Source organism: Lampris incognitus, chromosome 6 (assembly GCF_029633865.1).
Source record: "Lampris incognitus isolate fLamInc1 chromosome 6, fLamInc1.hap2, whole genome shotgun sequence".
Taxonomy (NCBI): Eukaryota; Metazoa; Chordata; class Actinopteri; order Lampriformes; family Lampridae; genus Lampris; species Lampris incognitus.
Genome location: NC_079216.1, coordinates 61,709,407 through 61,731,358, shown reverse-complemented (window position 1 = coordinate 61,731,358; position 21,952 = coordinate 61,709,407). Strand labels below are relative to the sequence as shown.

At 43.2% G+C, this 21,952-nt stretch overlaps 1 protein-coding gene across 1 annotated transcript in view; it reads right to left on the bottom strand.

The window, feature by feature from the left end:
- tln2b (talin 2b) overlaps positions 1–13,681 on the bottom strand; it is an 80,915-nt gene extending 67,234 nt beyond the window's left edge. The window contains exons 1-5 of the mRNA XM_056281207.1: positions 13,537–13,681; positions 13,344–13,441; positions 13,008–13,137; positions 12,235–12,387; positions 11,609–11,751 (exon numbers count right to left, since the gene is read on the bottom strand). Of these exons, the coding sequence (XP_056137182.1) occupies positions 11,609–11,751; positions 12,235–12,387; positions 13,008–13,137; positions 13,344–13,441; positions 13,537–13,672 (660 nt within the window). The 5' untranslated portion in view covers positions 13,673–13,681. The remainder of the gene's footprint in view (positions 1–11,608; positions 11,752–12,234; positions 12,388–13,007; positions 13,138–13,343; positions 13,442–13,536) is intronic.
- Between the last annotated feature and the right edge of the window lie 8,271 nt (positions 13,682–21,952).

Here is a 21,952-nt window from a genome sequence, read left to right as displayed (position 1 = left end):
TGTGATCCTGGACGACCAACTGTCGTTTGCTGCAAACATTGCATCGGTTGCTCGCTCCTGCAGATTTCTCCTCTATAACATCAGGAGGATTCACCCATTCCTCACTGACGAGATGGCACAGGTGCTCATCCAGGCTCTGGTCATCTCCCGGCTGGACTACGGCAACTCCCTTCTTGCTGGCGCCCCGGCATCGGCCATCAGACCTCTGGAGCTTGTTCAGAAAGCTGCAGCTTGTCTGGTGTTCAACTGCCCTAAGTTCTCCCACACAACTCCCCTTCTCATGTCCCTACACTGGCTCCCAGTAGCTGCTCGCATCCATTTTAAGACTCTAGTGCTAGCCTACAGGGCAGTGAAAGGAACAGCTCTTTCCTATCTCCAGGCCATGGTCAAGCCCTACACCCCCACCCGACCACTTCGCTCTGCTGCCTCGGGACATCTGGTTGCCCCATTGCTCAGAGGTCCCTGCTGCCAATCGACCCGGTCACGGCTCTTTTCTGTCTGGGCCCCACAGTGGTGGAATGAACTCCCCACTGATGTCAGGACAGCGGAGTCGCTGCCCATCTTTCGGCGCAGGTTGAAAACTCACCTCTTCAAGAACTACTACCCTGTTACTTGTTCTTAGCACTTATTGTATTCACTCATTTAAAAAAGAAAAATCTCTTTCTTGCGCTTTTACTTTAGCACTGGTTTTGCTCTTAGATACTTGTTTAGAGAAAAGATGCACTTATGACCTCTGATGACTAGTAGTTCTCCTGATTTCCTACGTTAAATGCACTTATTGTAAGTCGCTTTGGATAAAAGCGTCGGCTAAATGACTGTAATGTAATGTAATGTCGGCACCAATAATGCTAGGATAAAGCAATCAGAAATCACAAAAGCTAGCCTAGTCAGAACGCTTGAGTTGGCCAAAAAGCTATGTCAGCGCCGATTAATTGTCCCTGGTCCCTTACCCATGAGGGGTCATGATGATATGTATATGAACCGCTGACTGGCAGATTACTGTAATGAGCAGGGGCTCGGTTTCGTTGATAACTGGTTTTCTTTCTGGGGCCACCCTTACCTGCTGAAAGCGGACAGCATTCACCCTACTGGGGGCAACGCTGCTCTTCAGTCTAGTATATAGATAGCTGTCTACATTTAGTTTGACACTAGGGACTTATCATTCAGCAGGTTGCATGTGATTAGACAACCTGCTACATTTAAACCTAGTGCCGATGTGGAGTCAACTAGTGTAGTTAATGTGACTAGTCAGTGAATTTCTCATAGTATAGATTATCAGACTGACAGCTTGGTCTATAACAGTGTTTCCCAACCAAGTCCTCAAGGACCCCCTATCCTGCAGATTTTCTTTGCAACCCGGGAATAGGTATCAGTTTGTAGTTATTCAACCAATTAGCAATGAATTATGTCAGATTGTGCACACCTTGCATAATTAAGTGCTATAAGATGATTGGTTGAGTAAGTACAAGCAGGGCTACCTATGCAGGGTTACAATGAAAATCTGCAGGATGGGTGTTCTTGAGGACAGGGTTGGGAAACACGGGTCTATAACATTAAGACCCTCTCCCTTCCCTGCTGTATTGCTCCCAAACTCTCCTAACCTATATGTGGGAATCACAATAATCTAATAATCTGCCCTACCACTGGTGGTGGTGAATTGTGCAACGAAGCACCTAATAATCTACAGAACCAAACATCTTATGTTATCAAAAGTGTGATCACACACATCTGTAGGTCTTCAAAATTGTCAACTAATAATACCAGGTGTCTAATTACAATCAACAATTAATCTAGTGATAGCTCTAAAGTTCTGCCTACGACTGATCACTGCAACAAGATGCTTAAATTTGGTTTTATAAATATCAGGTCACTGCCTACAATGTTAAAATTTAATTTAGCAGACGCTTTTATCCAAAGCGACGTACATCTGAGAGTTAATACAACACAAGCAAGGATGTAGTCAGTAGACAACAATGCAAGTAAGTGCTAAAAAAAAACAGGTTCAAGTCCAACAGGACACAGGCGTCAACAGGCAGTGCACAAAGGCAATCCATAGGGTGCATAGAAGCAGTTTTTTTAAAATTATTATTAATACCATCAGGTGTGGAGGTGTTTGTGAAAGTGCTGGGTCTTTAAACTGTAGCAGTCTAATTAAGAATTAGTTTAAAAAGATAAAAATTAGTGTATTTTTTTATTAATTTTCATTTTGTATTTTTTTCTTTTACCCCTTGTCTGTTTATGTGAATGAAGTCATTGTATATCTGTCATATATTTGTTTGTACTTGATGTCATTTTGGAGGATGTGGGGGGGGGGTGTTGGTTAGGGAGCAGGGGGAAGGATGGGAATTATACTGGATTTATTTCATGCTGATTCTGTGACTTGTAAAATGCAAAATCCAATAAATATAAGTTAAAAAAAAAAGATGGAGACGGACTCAGTGGATCGAATGGAGTTTGGTAACTTGTTCCACCACCGGGAACTACAGAAGAGAAGAGTCTGGCTAGTGCCTGGCTACCAAACCCTTACTAAGAAATGATCTGAATATAGTTTTGACATGATTAGGCTTTGTGAAACATTGTTGAAACCAACATGTTTTCCATCCATTCATCCATCATCCAAACCGCTTATATTGCTCTCATGGTCATGGGGATGCTGCAGCTTATCCCAGCAGTCATTGGGTGGCAGGCATGGAGACACCCTGGACAGGCCACCAGGCCATCACAGGGCTAGAAAATAAGTATCTTGCACCCAACGTGGGGCAAGATATTTGAAAGTATCTTGAAACTGAAATTAAAACATTTCAGTTTCAAGATAAAAAGATCTTGGTTTCAAGCTGAAACCAAATTCTTTTCCTTCCCTTAAATTAAGCTTCCCCACCTGACTATACGTATGCCCATGTAGCTTGGACAAATAAATAAGGTGGGGGCGTTGCCTTAATATACAAGTCTATTTTCAATTTAACTTCTAAACTTGAAACTTAATTCAAATCATTTGAGGCTCTTATTCTAAGTCCATCTCCCTCAGCCATGAACAGACTCTGCTCAGTCCTCAATGTGGTACTCTATCCACCTCCTGGCCCTTACTCACTATTTCTTGAAGAATTTGGAAAATGTACCTCAGGTCTTGTTACTCATTCTGAAGAGATTCTAATTAACGGCAATTTCAACATTCATCTGAGTAAAGCTGGTGATCGTAAAATAAAGCCTTTCTGGCACTGCTTGATACTTTTAGGTTCATGCAGTCTGCTCAAGAGTTGACTCATTGCAATGGTAACACCCTTGATTTGGTTTTATCTAAAAGAATAGCTGTTTCTGATCTGACTCTTGCCAACCACATCAGTGGTGTCAGATCATTTTCTCATCACATTTGAAGCATCATTGGCCTGCCCTGTTAATGTCAGCACAGATGTGATTGCCACTCGCCACATTGGTTCATCCACTGTAGCTGCAGTTGGCCAGAAGGTGCCTTAAGTCTTGGCTCCTATCACAGTAGAGACGGACTCCTTTGAAAATCTCACTAGTGACTTAAATGTGGCCCTCTCTAGTCTTCTTGATTCGGTTGCACCTCTAAGTGCCAGAGCTAGGTGACTTAAGAGGCCTACACCCTGGTTTAACAACAAGACATGTGCTCTTAAGCGGGCATGCAGGAGACTGGAATATAAATGACGAAAATTGAAAGCAGAAGTTTTTTACCCTATCTTGGCACGAGTGTTTATTGAAATACAAGTGTGCTTTATCTGCTGCAAAAACAGCATATCTCTCTCACTTAATCAGTATTGATGAACATAATCCTAGATTTCTCTTTGACACTATAGCTAAATTTACTAAAATGCAGCCGTCTATGAGCTGCTCACCATTCATGGCCCATGAGTTTCTAGACTCTTCTCTGCAATAAGGTTGATGACATCGGAGACACAATTAGTTCTTCAACTCCAGCTACTCCTGCAGATCCTGTTTTTACCAAATTCACATTTATACACTGAGTCACTGATAGTCCCTGTTATTACAGCTTTTGAGACAATCTCTCTTGATACTTTGATTAAGCTTGTGTCAGTTTCTACACCAACTTCTTCTCTACTTGACCATTTAGCAGCAAAACTTTTTAAAGACCTCTGGCCTTTTCTAGGACCTACAATGCTGGTCATTGTTAATTTATCACTTACTACTGGCATTGTTCCCAGCAGTTTTAAGACAGCTGTGGTCAAACCTCTACTTAAGAAACTGCACCCTGATCCAGGGTCTTAATAGTCTCCAATCTTCCATTCGTTTCTAAAGTACTAGAGAGAGTTGGGTATCAACAACTTTTGACCGGTGTAGAAGAAAATGATAAAACTACATGAATCACAGAAAGCTGAATCAGTTCATCTGGACATAATGTTTATTGAGAACAACATTTCATCACTCATCTAAGTGACCTCTTCAGTCTAAACTGACTGCAGGTATCCCCACCCTTATAAACAATACAGTGGCATATCGACGGAAAACAGTGATCGGTTTCATATGCAAATTGCTGTGATCATTAACTAGAGCTACAATGGCCATGTGTACTATTCACAGAGAATGGTTGCAATCACAGCATTGTAAGATGGCGACAGATGTACTCTTAGCGCACCCCCCCCCCCGGTTCAGGGATGGTCGTTCCCTCTTCACATCGATTCCCCGCTCAAACCAGCGTTCCTCCCTATCAAGGATGTGCACATCCTCATCTTTGAAAGAGTGGCCACTGTCGGCGTTGCTAGGTCATTTTGCCAGGGCTTCAGCCCTGAACGTTTTGAGTGTAGCCCTGAATATAATTTTAAATTTAAGCCTATGTGAAACCCGACAATAAACGTGTGTGAATGTCTGATAGTCTTCGTAACATAACAGCCTGTCAAAATAAATGCAGGTTTCTAACCTAACTCTGTGTGTGTGTGTGTGTGTGTATGTGTGTGTGTGTGAGTGGGTGAAAGAACATTTAATATTCCAATAAACTAATGCTAACATAAATACATTTAACTTTTTTCTCTAGTCTGGTACTGTAGCATTTCAATAAATGTTTAATGATAGCCGTTGTGAAGTATTCTGCTTCAACTTAGTACTAATACTAACAACTACTAATATTTTTAACATCACAATTCACACTTAATCCGGAGAGTAAACAACAGTTTTTGAGGAACACATTTCAATTTTTCAATGATGAATGTAAATTAGGTGCCGGAGTGCATAAAAAAGCATCAAAACAGAGCTTGTTTATCAAAAAAATTTACGGGGGAGGATCCCCCAGACCCCCCTACCGAAGTCCGGACTATGCCCCAAATGTCCTTAAATCCTGGAAATGCCCCTGGTGGCCACTGGCCTGTAGATGGGTGCAGACTGCAGAGTCCTAGCCTGGCGTGTTAGCTCTTCTGTTTGGTTTCCCCGATGTACAATTTACAGCAGTCCTCCCGGCACTTAACTGTGTACACTACATTGCTCTGTTTGTGTCAGGGGACCTGATCCTTGGGGTGGAACAATTTCTGGCGCAGCGTGTTTTGGGGTTTGATAGTAACTAAGACGTTTTTGGAAAATACACATCTAAATACTGCAGTCAGTTGAGACTGAAGAGGTCACTTAGATGAGTGATGAAACATTTCAATAAACGATTTGTCCAGATGAACTGATTCAACTTTCTGTAATTTTCCTACCTGGATTATTGGGCATACATAAAGATATCTATATGATTTTTTTTCAATTGGATTTCAGGGCCTGTCACTTCACTGAAACTGCTCCAACAAGAATGGTAAATGATCTTTTACTTACTATGGACTCTGATTCCACTTGCCCTTCTATTACTGGACCTTGGTACAGCCTTTGACACCATTGATCACTGTATACTATTAGACAGAACACATAGTAATTTTGGTGTCTCTGGCCTTGCTCTCTCTTGGCTTAAGTCCTACTTATCTGGAAGAACACAGTGTGTCTGCTATAATAATATCACATCGAAATTCTCTGACGCTACATATGGCGTACCTCAGGGCTCGGTTCTTTGCCCTCTACTTTTCTCTCTTTACATTTCACCTCTTGGCCAATACATTTCCATTGCCATGCAGATGATATTCAGCTGTATGTGCTTATATAGGCTGATGATCGTACTCAAATGACTAATTTAGAGGCCTGCTTGACTGCTGTGAAAAATTGGATGTCACTAAATTTCCTGCTTTTAAATTTCAATAAAACTAAGATGCTGGTCGTTGGCCCTGCTAGAAATAGACACCAATTTGATCAAGTAACAGTAACGCTCGACAACACTGTGATTTCACAAAGTGAAGCAGCCAAAAATCTTGGTGTCACGTTTGATCCCAGCCTTTCCCTTGATAAGCACATTAAAGAAATCACCAATATTGCCTTTTTTCACTTATGTAACATAGCTAAAGTTGAATCAGTTCATCTGGATACAATGTTTATAGACAATAATTTTGTCAATAAACGTCGTATCCGGGGTCCGCGGTGGTGCAGTTGTCTAAGCATCGGCTTTGTGTCAATGCAGTTGCCCACTGGGGACCGGGGTTCATGCCTCGGTCTTGTCAGATCCGACGATAGCCGGATTCAATGAAGCAGCAACAGTTGGCAATGCTGTCTTCGGGAGGGGGGCGGAGTCGGTTTGTGTTCATCACATGAATGCATCTCTGTGTGTTTCAGAAAAAGCAGCGGTTCGGCCTGGATTCGCTTTGTTATGGAAGTGGCGAGGTGTCTCCTTCGAGACTGCTGGCCGGAGGGATGCAGTTGGCGAACGCATACAGTACGAGGGTGGGTGTTTGAACTAGAATAGGGAGCAATTGGCCATTAAATTAGGAGAAAAAGGGAAAAATCAGAAATAAATTTAGAGGAAAAAAAAACGTCGTATCCAGATGAACTGATTCAACCTTCTTTGATTTTCTTTACTGGATTATTGAGCATGCATCAAGATAGATAGATAGATTGTTTACTAGCCACATGACCAAGGCCGGTGGAATTTGTTTTCGGTACAGCATGTTAAACTCTGCAGCACAATACATCCATGGACAACAGCAGACACTCCACATATTATCACGAACAATACAGTCCCACTATAGCAACAACAAACACATTATGCACAACAATTAGGTGAATGGTAGTATGCATGCTAGTGCTGTGTGAGGAGGAGACTATGGGTTATTCTCATATTACGTCACATATCACGTGACGGCAACACATCCGCCATGTTGGAGGACAACGGCTCCAATCCATAGGATACTGCGTTGCTCTCACTGCGCAATGCTAAACGTTTTCTAAACAGTCAGAGTGGACAGAATTTGTTTCAAGGTTTGATTCATACAGAAAAGCTATCGTGGTTCAATATTTTACAATGGTTAATTTCTGTGCTGTTTTTGGTTGTTCCAGTCGAGCTGACAGAGAGCAGAACAAGTCCTACTTTTGTTTTCCAAAGATAATCAGCTATCAAGTAGAAGAAACTCAAAGGCTGTCAGAGGAAAGAAGAAGAAAATAGATATTGAGGATAAGTCGGCAAGATCTTACAGATGAAAAATTAGTATCATGCAGAAGTTAAGATACCTGCTTTTACAAAAGTGAAAAAGCAGCGTGGTCCTTTAGAAATGGAGGTAACAAGGAAAATGGCATCTGTCCGCACCCACGTGGAGCATGTAATCGGCCTAGTACGGAGAAAATTTACAATTTTACAAGGAATTTTACCAACAGACTACCTCAGTAAGAAGGATAGTGCTGGTATGACAACAGTAGATAAAATTGCCTTGGTTTCTTGTGCAATGACAAATGTGTGCAACTCAGTAGTTCCTTCTTTCTCTCTCTCTCTCTCTCTCTCTTTTGAAGTAGTTCCTTCAGACTGATACAACTTTCAAGTTATATATTATTCATTGTCTAAAACTGTTATACTTTTTAAGAAACAAAAGCATTTAAAAGTAAGACAACCTTTCAATTTTATTAGACATTTTTCAATTGTGTCAATCATCATCAACAGTTATAAGCTATATCTTAAAATTACATGGTTTGAAAATAACTAGTACAAGAGGGAGAGAAACTGCTTTTGTCTTTTAAATTTGTCAACGTATCGGTGTAACATATCGATAACGGCGAGCTTTTCCATATATCTCTCTTTGGTTTTTCCACCTAAAACTTGTACATAATTCTCGATCCAAGCCGTTGCGGAATTGCACGAGATTGGCCTAACAGCTGAAAATCCTCAAATCGAATCTGATCCTTTGCGCTGTTAGGCCAGAAGGTTGTAAAATTTATTTTGCAAACTGTTTTCCGAAGAGTGGATCACAACTACGGTGTTTTATTTCCGTACATCTGTCCAATTTTCGCTTAAAATTTCATTCTTGTAAACACAGATTGACAATTAGAACTTCAGTGTAAACAGTGATTGCTAAGGTCTAAGCTGTCCTCCAACATGGCGGAGCTGTTCGTTGTCAATGAAAAAGACACGTGATTGAGAATAACCCATAGGGAGGAATTCCGAGTCCTGATAGCTAGGGGGAAAAAACTGTTTGTGAAGTGTTTAGTCTTAGTGGACAGTGACCCGTAGTGCCTCCCTAAGGCAAGGAGCTGGAAGAGGTGATGAGCAGGATGTGATGGGTCGGAGATGATCTTCTTTGCTCACTTTACAGTCCGGTGGATACATACTATGTAGAGATTCAACTGAGGGGAGTGGGTTGCCCATGATTTTGGATGCCTTGTTGACAATCCGCTGCAGTTTTTTCCTTGTTTGACTTTCTGTGCCGTCGTACCATACTGTAATAAATGATGTTATGATAGACTCGATGATGGCTGAGTAAAGCAGAACGAGAAGTTGATGTTTGATCCGGTATTTTTTAAGCTGCCTAAGAAAGTAAACTCGTTGTTGAGCTTCTACAATGATGTGTTCAGTGTTAATTTTCTATTTCAGGTTATTGCTGATGTGTGTTTCAAGGAATTTAAAAGAGTTAGTGATGGTCATGGGGTCTTCATTCATTTGTATGGGTGTTTTGGGATTCAGCATGCATTGGAAGTCAATGAATTCTTGGGTTCTGGCTGTATTACGCAGAAGGTCGTTGTTTGTGCACCAAGTGACAGCTTGGTCTACTTCAGTGCGATACCGGGTTTCATCATTGTTGGAGATGAGGCCTACAATGGTTGCGTCGTCTGCATATTTTATTATTTTCCAAGAACTGCCTGTGGACGTAAAGTGGGTGGTGTAAAGTGAGAAGAGCCAGGGGGAGAGAACGCAGCCCTAAGGAGCACCTGTACAGAGGGTAAGAAGGTGTGAGGTTAGGTTATTAACCTTCAGCCTCACAGTGGCTATCTTAGTAAAATTGCAGAATGTTCTGTTTTCAGTTCTGGCACATGCTAGCACTAAAAGTCTTCAGATGGTTTAAAATGCTGCAGCTAGAATCCTAACGAAAACGACAGAATTTGACCATATTACCCCAATTCTTGCCTGCCTTCATTAGCTTCCTATCTATGTTAGATCAGACTTAAAGGGTCTTCTGCAGACTTATAAAATCCTAAATGGGCTTGCCCCATCATACCTATCTGATCTCCTTAGACTGTATATTCCATCTCGAGCACTCAGCTCTCAAAATACAGGGCTCCTGTGTGTACCCAAAGTTAAAAACAAGTCAGCTGGTGGCAGGGCCTTTTCCTCTCAGGCCCTGTTCTTAGGGAATAACCTGCCTGCTGCCGTCAGACAATCAGAGTCTGTCGAGTCCTTTAAATCCAAACTTAAAACTCATCTTTTTGCCTTAAACTACAATTAGTTGCCCATAAATTGACACTGTTTACTGTTGCATTGCTTTTCGTTGGCTTTGTTCTCCTCACTACATGTTGTATTTATTTGCCTATTTGTGTGTTTAAATGTTGCCACTGCAACACAACAAGTGCCCACCTGGGGACAAATAAAACCTACTTGACTTGACTAAATTGGTTACGTGACAACCTGTACTGCATGGCAGGTCGGTTTCTGTCTCAAGGAATTTACCAAGCACTGTTCTACCGACGAGATTATAGAGCAAAGATTATTGATTATTGCTGTAAACTGTTCTCTTCTCTCACGTCTTTTCTCTCTCTCTGAATGATGCCTTCTCCCGTCTCTTCTCCTGTTCATGTGAATGGTGTGATGTCAGTCCTGCCAGATCTTCATGGTGATGGTGGTCACCACCTGGACGCTGCTTGGCATCCTCCTCATCACATTCTTTATGCATCTTATAAATCTGTATAATTTTGTTATCCTGTTTCAATGTTGGATCCTTCTTTCTCTCTCTGATGTGCGACTAATGTCTCTTCTCCTGTGTATGTGAATGGTGTGATGTGAGTCTCCCCTGTGTGCATGTGTAGTCTGTCCTCCTTTCAGGTCTGCATGTTGATGGTGGTCACGTGGCTCAGGTCCTAGGCTGTTCCGGTGGCATCTGGACACTGCTTGGCGTCCTCCTCATCATATTCTTCATATATCTTATAATTCTATTATAATTCTGTTATCCTCTTTCAATGTTGTACTCTGTAAGTTGTGTTCTATTCTGTACACACAACATCCGTTGCACGTCTGTCCGTCTTGGAGAGGGCTCCCTCCTCTGTTGCTCTGCCTGAGGTTCATTCCTATTTTTTCTCCATGTTAAAGGTTTTTTTATTTTTATTTTTTTTAGGGAGTCGTTCCTTATCCAATGCGAGGGTCTAAGGACAGGATTTTGCATTTCTATAAAGCCCCCTGAGGCAAATTTGTAATTTGTGATATTGGGCTATACAAATAAAATGGACTTGAATTGAGGTTTTACACACATTGAGAGAAAGAGAGTGCGAAAGAGAGGTGGGGGTAACTAAGCTATAGAAAACAAACCAGCATTAACAGGGCAATAAACATTTGCCAGGCAGCATGATCAAGAAATGCCAAATCTCAGATCATTCCTTGAAAACTTCAAGAGTCGCCTTAAAATTACGGGACCGTCCAGGGGCTACAGTCTGACCTTGGTCCATTCATTTGTGCTGACAGCAAACAAATGGCTGTGGGCTATTAAGACCTAGTGGATGAGGAGAAACCTACGGTTGAGCGAATAACAGAAATTTAACATCTTAATCTAAGGCTCATGCCCAGGTTTGCTGTCCCGAAAGTTGGCTGCAACAAATTAAAGGATTAATAGTGATTTGTTCTTATTATAAGATTCCTGCTCTCTTTGAAAAACAAAAACAAAACAAAAACAAAAGCCCATAAAAAACAAGTAACAAAATTGAATACAGTAAAGTAATTCAAGAGCTAGCCTCGTCAGAACACATATGGCATGCAGGACTGTGGTGTTTGGGCCAACCTTGATTTCCATTAGATATTATCCTCTCATCACCCAGTTTGCCTTTGATTCTGAAATATACTGGCTCCCACTGCAAACAGCTTATGCAAATAATTTTCATATCTACGCCACAAAACAAAGTGAGGCCACATTCCAAACCACATCTATTTTTTACCTTGTCTCCAGCATAACTATAGACTGTGGCTAATGTGGGCAAGACACTGCCCTATCGATCCATTAGAGATGGGAGGCGTCAAGCCTTACAGCCGGGAAGAATGAGAGAAAACACTGTTGTCGAGCACGCATCTGTGCACCTACACACGTTGGGACGGATTTACCTGAACGTAGAGCAGGTTCAGCTGTACGGGGTCCCGCGAGTCTACGTTCTGGTCCGAGTAAAAGAACTTGCGTCTAAGCAGCAGAGTCTCGCTTTCCTCCACTCCTTGCTCTCTGAAGGTCCTGCTGTGATCCAACCAGTTCACTGGCAAATCAATACAGTTTGTCAGTATTTTCGATTGCATTAATTGAGACACACGTTAAACAGACGTTAATAGAATAGGGACCTGATAGCTGAAATTGATCAGTATTGGAAAAGGCAGACGGGCACAAAGATAGACAGATAATCTACTACATTAAACACAAGCAAGTGGACTTTCTCAACAGGACGTGAAAACTGCCATCCGCATTATTTTCTGCTGAGGCGAAAGCTAGTTTTCTGCTATAGTGGGGGGGGGGGTTATTCATATTTTTGCACATCACAAAATTTAATTGGTGCCCCCTGGGCGAACGATAGCAGTGTTAATTCCATTAAACTTTGATATGTCCAAGCTATTAAGTTGACTTGAGCGATAACGCACATGCTCAGATGATGGTGTTGGGGCTAATGTAAAAATAGAGAGGCGTTAAAGCGTACAGATATCAGCCGCGCCACTGGCAGCTTCGAGAAAATCGTTGTAAAACTCACAGTCGTCATCTGTGTGGAGTTTGGCTTTGAGCTTCTCCATCTTCCTCTCGTCTCGCAGCAGAGTCCTGTCTTTCTTCAGGGTGCCCGTCCCGTCTTCCTTTTTATCCTCCGTCACCTCCTGAATGAGTGAGTATTCCTCATAGTTGGTGATTCCTGAAAAGTACAAGAAACAAGACGGGGAATTCTTAGAGAAGGGGCGATGGCGGAGCTAAATGAGAACTAGGGGCTTGATGGGGGGAATCTAGCTCTTCACTCCTCCTGCATGTTTCCTCTATCTGTTGCTTCCTCTCTCTGCTTTGGCGCACCACTGAGGAAAAGCTGGTACAGATCCAGAAAACTAAAACTGGATTCGTTGTGGGGGAGAGCAACTAAGCAGAGAGACCCTCTCTAAACAAACAGTGACCTATAAAGATATCTGCCATACGCATGTCCCTCCTCTCCTCACTCAATTGAGCTTGGTTGCAGCCCGGGGTAATTGAAATATACTGCTCACGGAACGCCTCCATGACAGACGAGCACAGCACAGCCTGGGCCTTCCCAATACCGCTCTATCCTTTAGCAGAAACAAGCTGATTTGGGCTTGATAAATCACGCCAAGCGCACCTTAAACACAAAATGAGGGGAAAAAAATGGTTCAAATTTGGAAGGCTCCCAGATTGTAAATGCTCTGTTCTTATGACACGGCAGCATAAGCAGTGAAATCCACGCCCTGGACTAAATCCAGTGCCTTGGACTAAAAATAAGACAGAGTACGGGGAGAGAATGTCACCAACCAATTCGGCTGCATATGGTTACGAGGAGCTCCCCAACCGTCTTTGAGTCGTCTACCATGATGGTTTTTACAGCACCGTCCAGCATTTTGATCTTTTGGGGCCTCTGTTTTTTCTTGTACTCCAAAACATCCTGAGAAAAAAGAGAGAGGGAACACAATGACACAGACAGCACGGATCAGCCTTGATATACAGGGAGCTGGGGGATGTACGCTACACCTGCAAATAGAGGATAAATATCTGAGACCCCTTCCAAGAACCTATATATGAGGAACGACAAGTGCTAATACGCTGACAATCTGACAGGGCTCCACTCGGTACCGTATAGCTCATCCTTACCCCATTTCGTAGCATGTAGTAATCCAAGGTCCTACCAGACTCCAGCCATATCCCTTTCCTAGGATCATCATCGGACAGGAAGAGACCATAATCTGAAGCTTGGACACACAGAACCAGACAGAGAACGTGACTGCAGACGCCAACAGATTTTCATCAGGTAAAGTAACTTTGTTGTACCTAAGTGACCCGGTACCTTGTCCAGTCTGGGCCTCAGGGACCCGTTCTCGGATGATCCTGCAAGCGTCATACACAGGCGTGGATGGTTCAAACTGCATGGTCTTCACCACGTTGCACTGGCGGACACAGATTTTGAGCGACAAGGCCACCATCTTGGCGGGTGATATACGGACCTCACCAACCTGCACACCTGGTAAATGTTATAGAACAGTGGCGAAGACATTAAGTAAAAGTGCCAATTCCTCCAAGGGATGTGCATCAAGCTAATGCTGTGAAAAAGGCAACAACAAAACCATTACAACAAAGAATAACTGGGGGAAAAAAAATCAACATTATCTCCAAATAGACAATTCTATGCTTGCAGCTCTTCTGACATTAAAAGCTTTTGAAAATGCAATAGCTGAATGAAGGTAAGCGACCAGACCTTTCAGCAGCAAGCAAATATCTCAGTAATTGGCAAGAACAGTGGATGCCCAGTGACAACACCGATAATGACGTTCTACCGCCACATCATCGTCTTCTTTTCCTCACTTTACTGCCTTCCTCTACAAGCCACCAGTCCTCTGAAAGAAATCAGCGTGTGTTTTGCCACATACTCTTGAGGGTGAATATATTCAGGTGTCTAAATATTCAAAAAGAGATACGAGTTTAGTTCATAACACGGTTGCTTTGTCTTCTTTCCTGTCCAAGGCATCATCAACAGGGTAAAAGATGAACAGGGTAATTTTTGGTAATGGGAACCTCGTTGCCAGCCTTGACTTTTATTATCAACCTACAGTCTGTTATCGTTATTCTGACAGCAGAAATTAGCCCGCTACAGCACCACGGATCACCTATGAACATCACAGTCACCCCCAGCCAAGCCATACTACCATTATTTTCTCGAGAGGATGGGTTTTTGAGAGTTGGTACAACAGATAGTAGATGGAAGTTTCCAAGCGTACATTTTCCTATACCCCACTGCCTGTTTTAACACCCTACCCAGAAATACATTTTTTTTCACAATGTAAGCACATGACGGAGAAATGAAATTCCCACAATTAAGAGCGGCGCCTAGAGTATGTCCTCGACGTCACAAACACGTCAGGCAACGTCTCCTCGGCCGCTGCGAAGAAAGTTCGAGGGGGACATTTCCTACAAGGATGGAGTTGTGAATGAGCTGGCCCGTGGCTGCGGCCCTTTCATTTTCATAACACATTCCTTTCCAGCGGGCTACCCTCAGAGCCCCTTTGCCTGTCTGAGCAGCTCTCCGCACAAAGTGGCAGAGACAGGCACAAAGGGGAAGGGGTCGTGGCACCGCGTGGGACCTCCTTCATGCGGACTGGGGGAGAGAAACCCCGCCGTGTCTTTGTCATCTGCCCGCTTTACACTCACCCTCTCCTAGACAAGCGGCCCGAGACTCCAACCTGACAGCTAGGCAGGCCACACACATGCCTGTGATACACAACACACACACACGAGCACGCACGCACATACACACATACACACATGCACTCGCACACCCACACAACACACCAGAGTTTCCGGAGGATATCTCATACAGCGGCAGCTTTGTCTCAGTACAACGGTCAATGGATAAAAAAGACCAGATTTGTTGCTACAACAAACATTGGTGGAGAAACAGGTCCAGGCCTAACAGTAAAGTAAAATAACACACAGCGAGCAGTACCGAAGGTGCCGAAGAAGCCACATCACATGACCAAGAAGGTATAATCATAATCCCTTGAGTTTACAGCATTGTAAAAGCCCCCCCCCCCTTTTTTTTTTTTTTACTGGACCCCTCTGGCAGACGCTGCACATGCAGACAGCCCCCTCATGAGCTCAGCTGTGAACCGTGGCTGGGTCCATCTCCGAGATGAGCAGCAGCTCACAGATATTTCTTTCTGGTAAAATGTTCCGATCTTATCCGTTACCCCCTTCTACTTTATTACAGCTCAAGTGGGGGGTTTTTTTGTTTTTTTTCCTCAGATTTTCCTAGACCCCATCACCGATGACCATCGCCGGTACACTGGAAGAGCCTGCGTTGAATCAGGTTTGTTTACGGCTCCGGACATAAAGACGTGAAAGTGCCTGAAGAGCAGCTTGGAGGGTAGTGTAAACACGGACAATTCAATAGAGACCCGGGGAGGCGGTAGCCATCTGGAGGGGATCTGGTCCTAATGTTGGACTATAATAACAGCAGCGGCCTACAGCAGGAGAGCAACAAATGCTGTGATTACTGGGCCGGCCTGTCACACAACAACCCGCGAGACAGTCAGATAGCAAGCACATTTACGCAACGCCGGTCGGGCGAGAAGTCGATCGCTTAGCTCGGGGTAATTCTTCTAAATGTTCCTGGCGAAGCCACAACACTTTGAAGCAGAATAGGACCTTTGGGTTGGGACTTAATCTAGGGGTGTGTTTCATTAAACATAACATTCTTTCACTGCAGCAATGAACGGCGTGCTTGGATTTTGTGGGGTTTGCCTCTGACAATGCGTAGCAGAACAAATAGAAGTGACTTCTTTCAGCATTTCCATGCCGTGTGGCTGCGAGGATGCAGAGCATGCACAGGGGCACAGCATGGGTGAGGACCGGCTGTCTTCCTGAGGGAAGAATGGCCGGGGCTGCATGGGAAGAGAACCACAGTGGTGATTTTCAGCTGGGACAGATAAACAAGCCCTTACAGCTGTTTCAAAGGCTGCCAGTGCAGCAGTCAAGCCTACCGTACTGTGCAATACTGTCCCATGTGGTTTATATCAGTGTGTGATGTATCATAGGTGTCCAGTGCTTCAGGTTCTGACAACAGTGCGGAGCTATGCGTGTTCCATAAAATGCAGATTTCTCCGGTTAAATGGAAACGAGAAGCGGAGGACGACTCATCCAGGTGCAGCGCATAAAGCGCCAACATGTTTTTTTTCTTCGCTCTATACAAATAAAATCGACTTGACTCCGACGCAGATCCGATAGCCACTCATTATTCTGGACGAGGAGCCCCTGCTAACCTGTACAGGGGGAAAGACGTCACCTCTGAATACAGGATTTGAACTGAAATGCGCCGAGGCATTAATAATGAGATTCTAATATGATTATGAATCCCAGGTCCAGCAGCGCCGAAACCAACCCCCCCCACCCCCACCCACCCACCCACGTCAGATCCAAGGTCACGCTGTTAAAACTGAAGTCACAGAGGGAATGGTAAAAAAAAAATCCAGAGGAAAACTACAACGCTTGTACTCTAATCCGCCCAAGTATGATTTGTGGTTGGGAAAGAATCCAAAGACACACTGCTGTTGCTTATACAACCGTTGTGGGCAGCTCTCTAACCTAACAACAACGTTAGCAGAACAGCACAGCCACAATACCAGCAAAGAACAATTAACATGGCAACTATAAAGCCACCAGCTATTGTGGAAGAGATGAAAACAACCATTTGACAAACCATTATAAAACCGAATAACAAAACACGCGATTGAACAAAAACGATTGTAAAACAGCAGTAAAACACACATTTGGCATTCTTTGCAGGCCTCGGGATCGCAACGAACGAGAATGCGCTGCAGCACAGCATCCCCGTGCGTGCACACCACTGCTATGCTGGAATTGTGAGCATGTAGTATATTAACGGCTTCAAACGGAGGAGGGCTGAAAGTAATTGCATCCTCAGCACTTCTCTGATGGCTGCCAATGGCAGGATAAACGACCGGGGACACCGAGGATATGCAAATGAGCGAAACCTCGCCTCAACTTCTCCGCTTCGCTCTCATTCTCACATCCTGCACCGGCGCTCAAAGCGCACATGAGCCTTTCATGTGTGTGTGATTGAAAGCAGGGTCGGCCTCTTGCCGGCTGAACGCACGCCGACGGGAAGCACATGCTCCGAGTCTCCGTCAGTGGGTCACGTCGCACGCATACGTAAATGCAAGCGACGCCTGCAAATTATCTGCCACCTCCTCAGCCTTCTGTCCAGTTCGGAAACCGATGTTTCATCCTGCTTTGAAATTGAGGCTCCTTAAGTAGGGGTGTCAAAGGTCAGGTTTTGAAATTCTGTCAAGATTTGAAAGCTCCTGGATTCACATTGTGGTACTATATTTAATGACACACATTTATATATATATATATATATATATATATATATATATATATATATAACTTTGTTAAAAGAGACACTCAACGGTAGGGAAAGTGCTCAACAAATAAGGAGCAAAATAATCCAGGAGCAAAATGTCATATATCTATATATCTATATATATATCTATATATATCTATATATATATAGATAGATATAGATATATATATATAGATATATAGATATAGATATATAGATATAGATATATAGATAGATATATAGATATAGATAGATATATAGATATAGATATATATATATAGATATATACACACACAGTGGTGTGAAAAAGTGTTTGCCCCCTTCCTGATTTCTTATTTTTTTTGCATGTTTGTCACACTTAAATGTTTCAGATCATCAAACAAATTTAAATATTAGACAAAGATAACACAAGTAAACACAAAATGCAGTTTTTAAATGAAGGTTTTTATTATTAAGGGGGGAAAAAAATCCAAAGCTACATGGCCCTGTGTGAAAAAGTGATTGCCCCCTAAACCTAATAACTGGTTGGGCCACCCTTAGCAGCAACAACTGCAATCAAGCGTTTGCGATAACTGGCAACGAGTCTTTTACAGCGCTGTGGAGGAATTTTGGCCCACTCGTCTTTGCAGAATTGTTGTAGTTCAGCCACATTGGAGGGTTTTCGAGCATGAACCGCCTTTTTAAGGTCATGCCACAGCATCTCAATCGGATTCAGGTCAGGACTTTGACTAGGCCACTCCAAAGTCTTCATTTTGTTTCTCTTAAGCCATTCAGAGGTGGACTTGCTGGTGTGTTTTGGATCATTGTCCTGCTGCAGAACCCGAGTGCGCTTCAGCTTGAGCTCACGAACAGATGGCCGGACATTCTCCTCCAGGATTTTTTGGTAGACAGCAGAATTCATGGTTCCATTTACCACAGCAAGTCTTCCAGGTCCTTAAGCAGCAAAACAGCCCCAGACCATCACACTACCACCACCATATTTTACTGTTGGTATGATGTTCCTTTTCTGAAATGTTGTGTTATTTTTACACCAGATGTAATGGGACACACACCTTCCAAAAAGTTCAACTTTTGTCTTGTCAGTCCACAGAGTATTTTCCCAAAAGTCTTGGGGATCATCAAGATGTTTTCTGGCAAAACTGAGATGAGCCTTTATGTCCTTTTTGCTCGGCTGTGGTTTTCATCTTGGAACTCTGCCATGCAGGCCATTTTTGCCCAGTCTTTTTCTTATGGTGGAGTCATGAACACTGACCTTAACTAAGGCAAGTGAGGCCTGCAGTTCTTTGGATGTTGTTGTGGGGTCTTTTGTGACCTCTTGGATGAGTCGTCGCTGCGCTCTTGGGGTGATTTTGGTTGGCCGGCCACTCCTGGGAAGGTTCACCACTGTTCCATGTTTTCGCCATTTGTGGATAATGGCTCTCACTGTGGTTCGCTGGAGTCCCAAAGCTTTAGAAATGGCTTTATAACCTTTTCCAGACTGATAGATTTCAATTACTTTCTTTCTCATTTGTTCCTGAATTTCTTTGGATTGCAGCATGATGTCGAGCTTTTGATGATCTTTTGGTCTACTTCACTTTGTCAGGCAGGTCCTATTTAAGTGGTTTCTTGATTGAGAAGAGGTGTGGCAGTAATCAGGCCTGGGTATGGCTAGAGAAATTGAACTCAGCTTTCCAAAAATGTGATAAACCACACTTAATTTATGTCTTAATGGGGGGGGGGGCAATCACTTTTTCACACAGGGCCATGCAGGTTTGGATTTTTCTTTTCCCTTAATAATAAAAACCTTCATTAAAAAACTGCATTTTGTGTTTACTTGTGTTATCTTTGTCTAATATTTAAATTAGTTTGGTGATTTGAAAACATTTAAGTGTGACAAACATGCAAAAAAATAAGAAATCAGGAAGGGGGCAAACACTTTTTTCACACCACTGTATATATGTATATATATATATATATCCATCCATCCATTATCTAGACCGCTTATCCTGCTCTCAGAATCATTGGACGGCAGGGAGACACCCTGGACAGGCCGCCAGGCCATCACAGGGCTGTGTGTGTGTATATATATATATATATATATATACGTGTGTGTGTGTGTGTATATGTATGTATGTATGTATGTATGTATGTATGTATGTATGTATGCATGTATGTATACACACACACATATATATATATAATATCCAGTGAGTCAAATAAATTCTTTATGAGACAGTACAAGTCTATTTCATGCCATAAGCAATCATCAGCTATGAAATGACCCTTACAGCTGATGATTGCTTATAGCATGAAACAGGCTGGTACTGAATTTACTTGACTCACTGGATTATTTTGCTCCTTATTTGTTGAGCACTTTCCCTGCCGTTGAGTGTTTCCTTCAAAGACAGCTGATGATTGCTTATGGCATGAAGCAGGCTTGTACTGTCTCATAAAGAATTTACTTGACTCACTGGATTTTTTTATATATATATATATATATATACATCATCCATTTACTGAACAGCCTGGGGTTATCATTTAAGTAGCACATGGGAAAAAGTACATTTCCTTCTGTCCGTTGGCCCACGGCACATTATATGTATATGGAGCACTCTGAGACGAAACGGCACGCTTGTAAGCTACCAAATGGTCGACGGATGGAGCAGATTATTGATTCCGAATAATCTAAACTCCCCCCGTAACTCCCAAACACAACCGCTACAGTCGGTGTAGGGACACGAGATTACATTAGTATTAAAACGAACACCATCACACACCTTAACAACTGCGGACGTGCGGACGTGCGGGAGAACCGAACGGATAACTTCAACGAATAAATGTCACATAAATGTCACACGAATAAATGTCAAATATAAAGTTATTGTCACTTCCAAAGGATCACGCTCCTATACCCATAAAAGACCATACAACCGCTATAGTGTTTAATCATGACGTCTTTCTTGCGTCATAGCCCTTTCTTTTCATGGGAATACATGAATCTAGATTGGGACAGAAATATTCATCATCGGTCAAATTATGTCCGATATCATTTCCTCCAACACCTTTATGAATAAACATATCACCCCCCCTCCCTCCCTCCCTCCCTCCCTCCCATAGGGCACAAAGCAGCCACAAGGCAGGGCCACGAAATGGATTCAACCTATTTTCAGGTTCTGGTTTCAGGTTGTGCCACACTACAAAAGGCTTCAAAGCCAGGTAGTCAATAACTTAGTGTCGGTAAAAAAAAAAAAGCATAAACCAACCTGGCGTACACCGTGTTTCTCATTAACATGTGGCAGGGGACCGTGCCTCTGTGAGCGGGTCGGCGGGGCTGAACGCTTAGCCCTTCGCTGTAATGCAATTTGAGAATACAGATACAGTACACAGAAATTATGAATCTTGCCCTTGTCACGGGCGGGGAGAGAGCAGCTCCTCTTACGCTAAAAATACCCAGCGAAGTAGAACGTCCTCCGGTGCCGCTTCACGAGGACCCGCGGCCGAGGCGGATGTAATGAATAGGAATTTTTCTCATCCCTAAGTGTTAAAGGACAATTTGGCGAGGCCTTTAATAACGCTTGGAATGTAGATTTAGACCAAAGGTAATGTCATTTAATTCCTAAATCTCAACTCCCGAGGACAGACGAGCCGAACATTTTCTTCAATGAGATGCAGCGGGCAGATCAGAACGTTCTCTGTGACGAGACCATTATGTGAGCGGCTCGGGGATTTACTTGCCCCAATTACATTACTCCTACAAGATTTCATTGGTTTAAGTCGTTTAACTCTTGTAAAGCGTTTCAATGATAGAGATACAGTAGGCCACGGTACTAAACATTTATTTAGTCAACACGACCGGCTCGCACAGCCCAAGTAGTTGCCCAAGTGTACTATGTGTGTACTAAATATACACCCTAATCTGATTTAAAGACATGAGGAACAAGCTTGCCAATAAAAAACTACTAGAGGAGAGCTCCACCAATCACGAGTAAGTTTGTTAGTCATTCGGCCAGGGCACCGCCGAGTTCAGGTGGTGTCCGAGTCTGTCTGGACTCTCTGGCTCGGTGGTAGGCGAGCTTGCCCGCGTCTTTGGAGAGTTTGCATAACCCGATGCAAAACTTTCTTCTTCCAGCTTGTCTATCCCCCCCGTCTCTTGTGGCCCGATGCAAATCTAACCGCGTGAAATAAGGAGCGCAGGACCGAGGCCGCCATCTGCGGCGCCATCTTGGTGGGCCGAATAACAAAAGACTCAATCCACGATGGTTTCATCATCGTCAACACCATCTGTGTCCCCCCATAAATCTCATTTCAACAGGCTCCTTTAAATGACCCTCCGGTTTCCGGAATGCTACATCTGGCTCAGACTGAC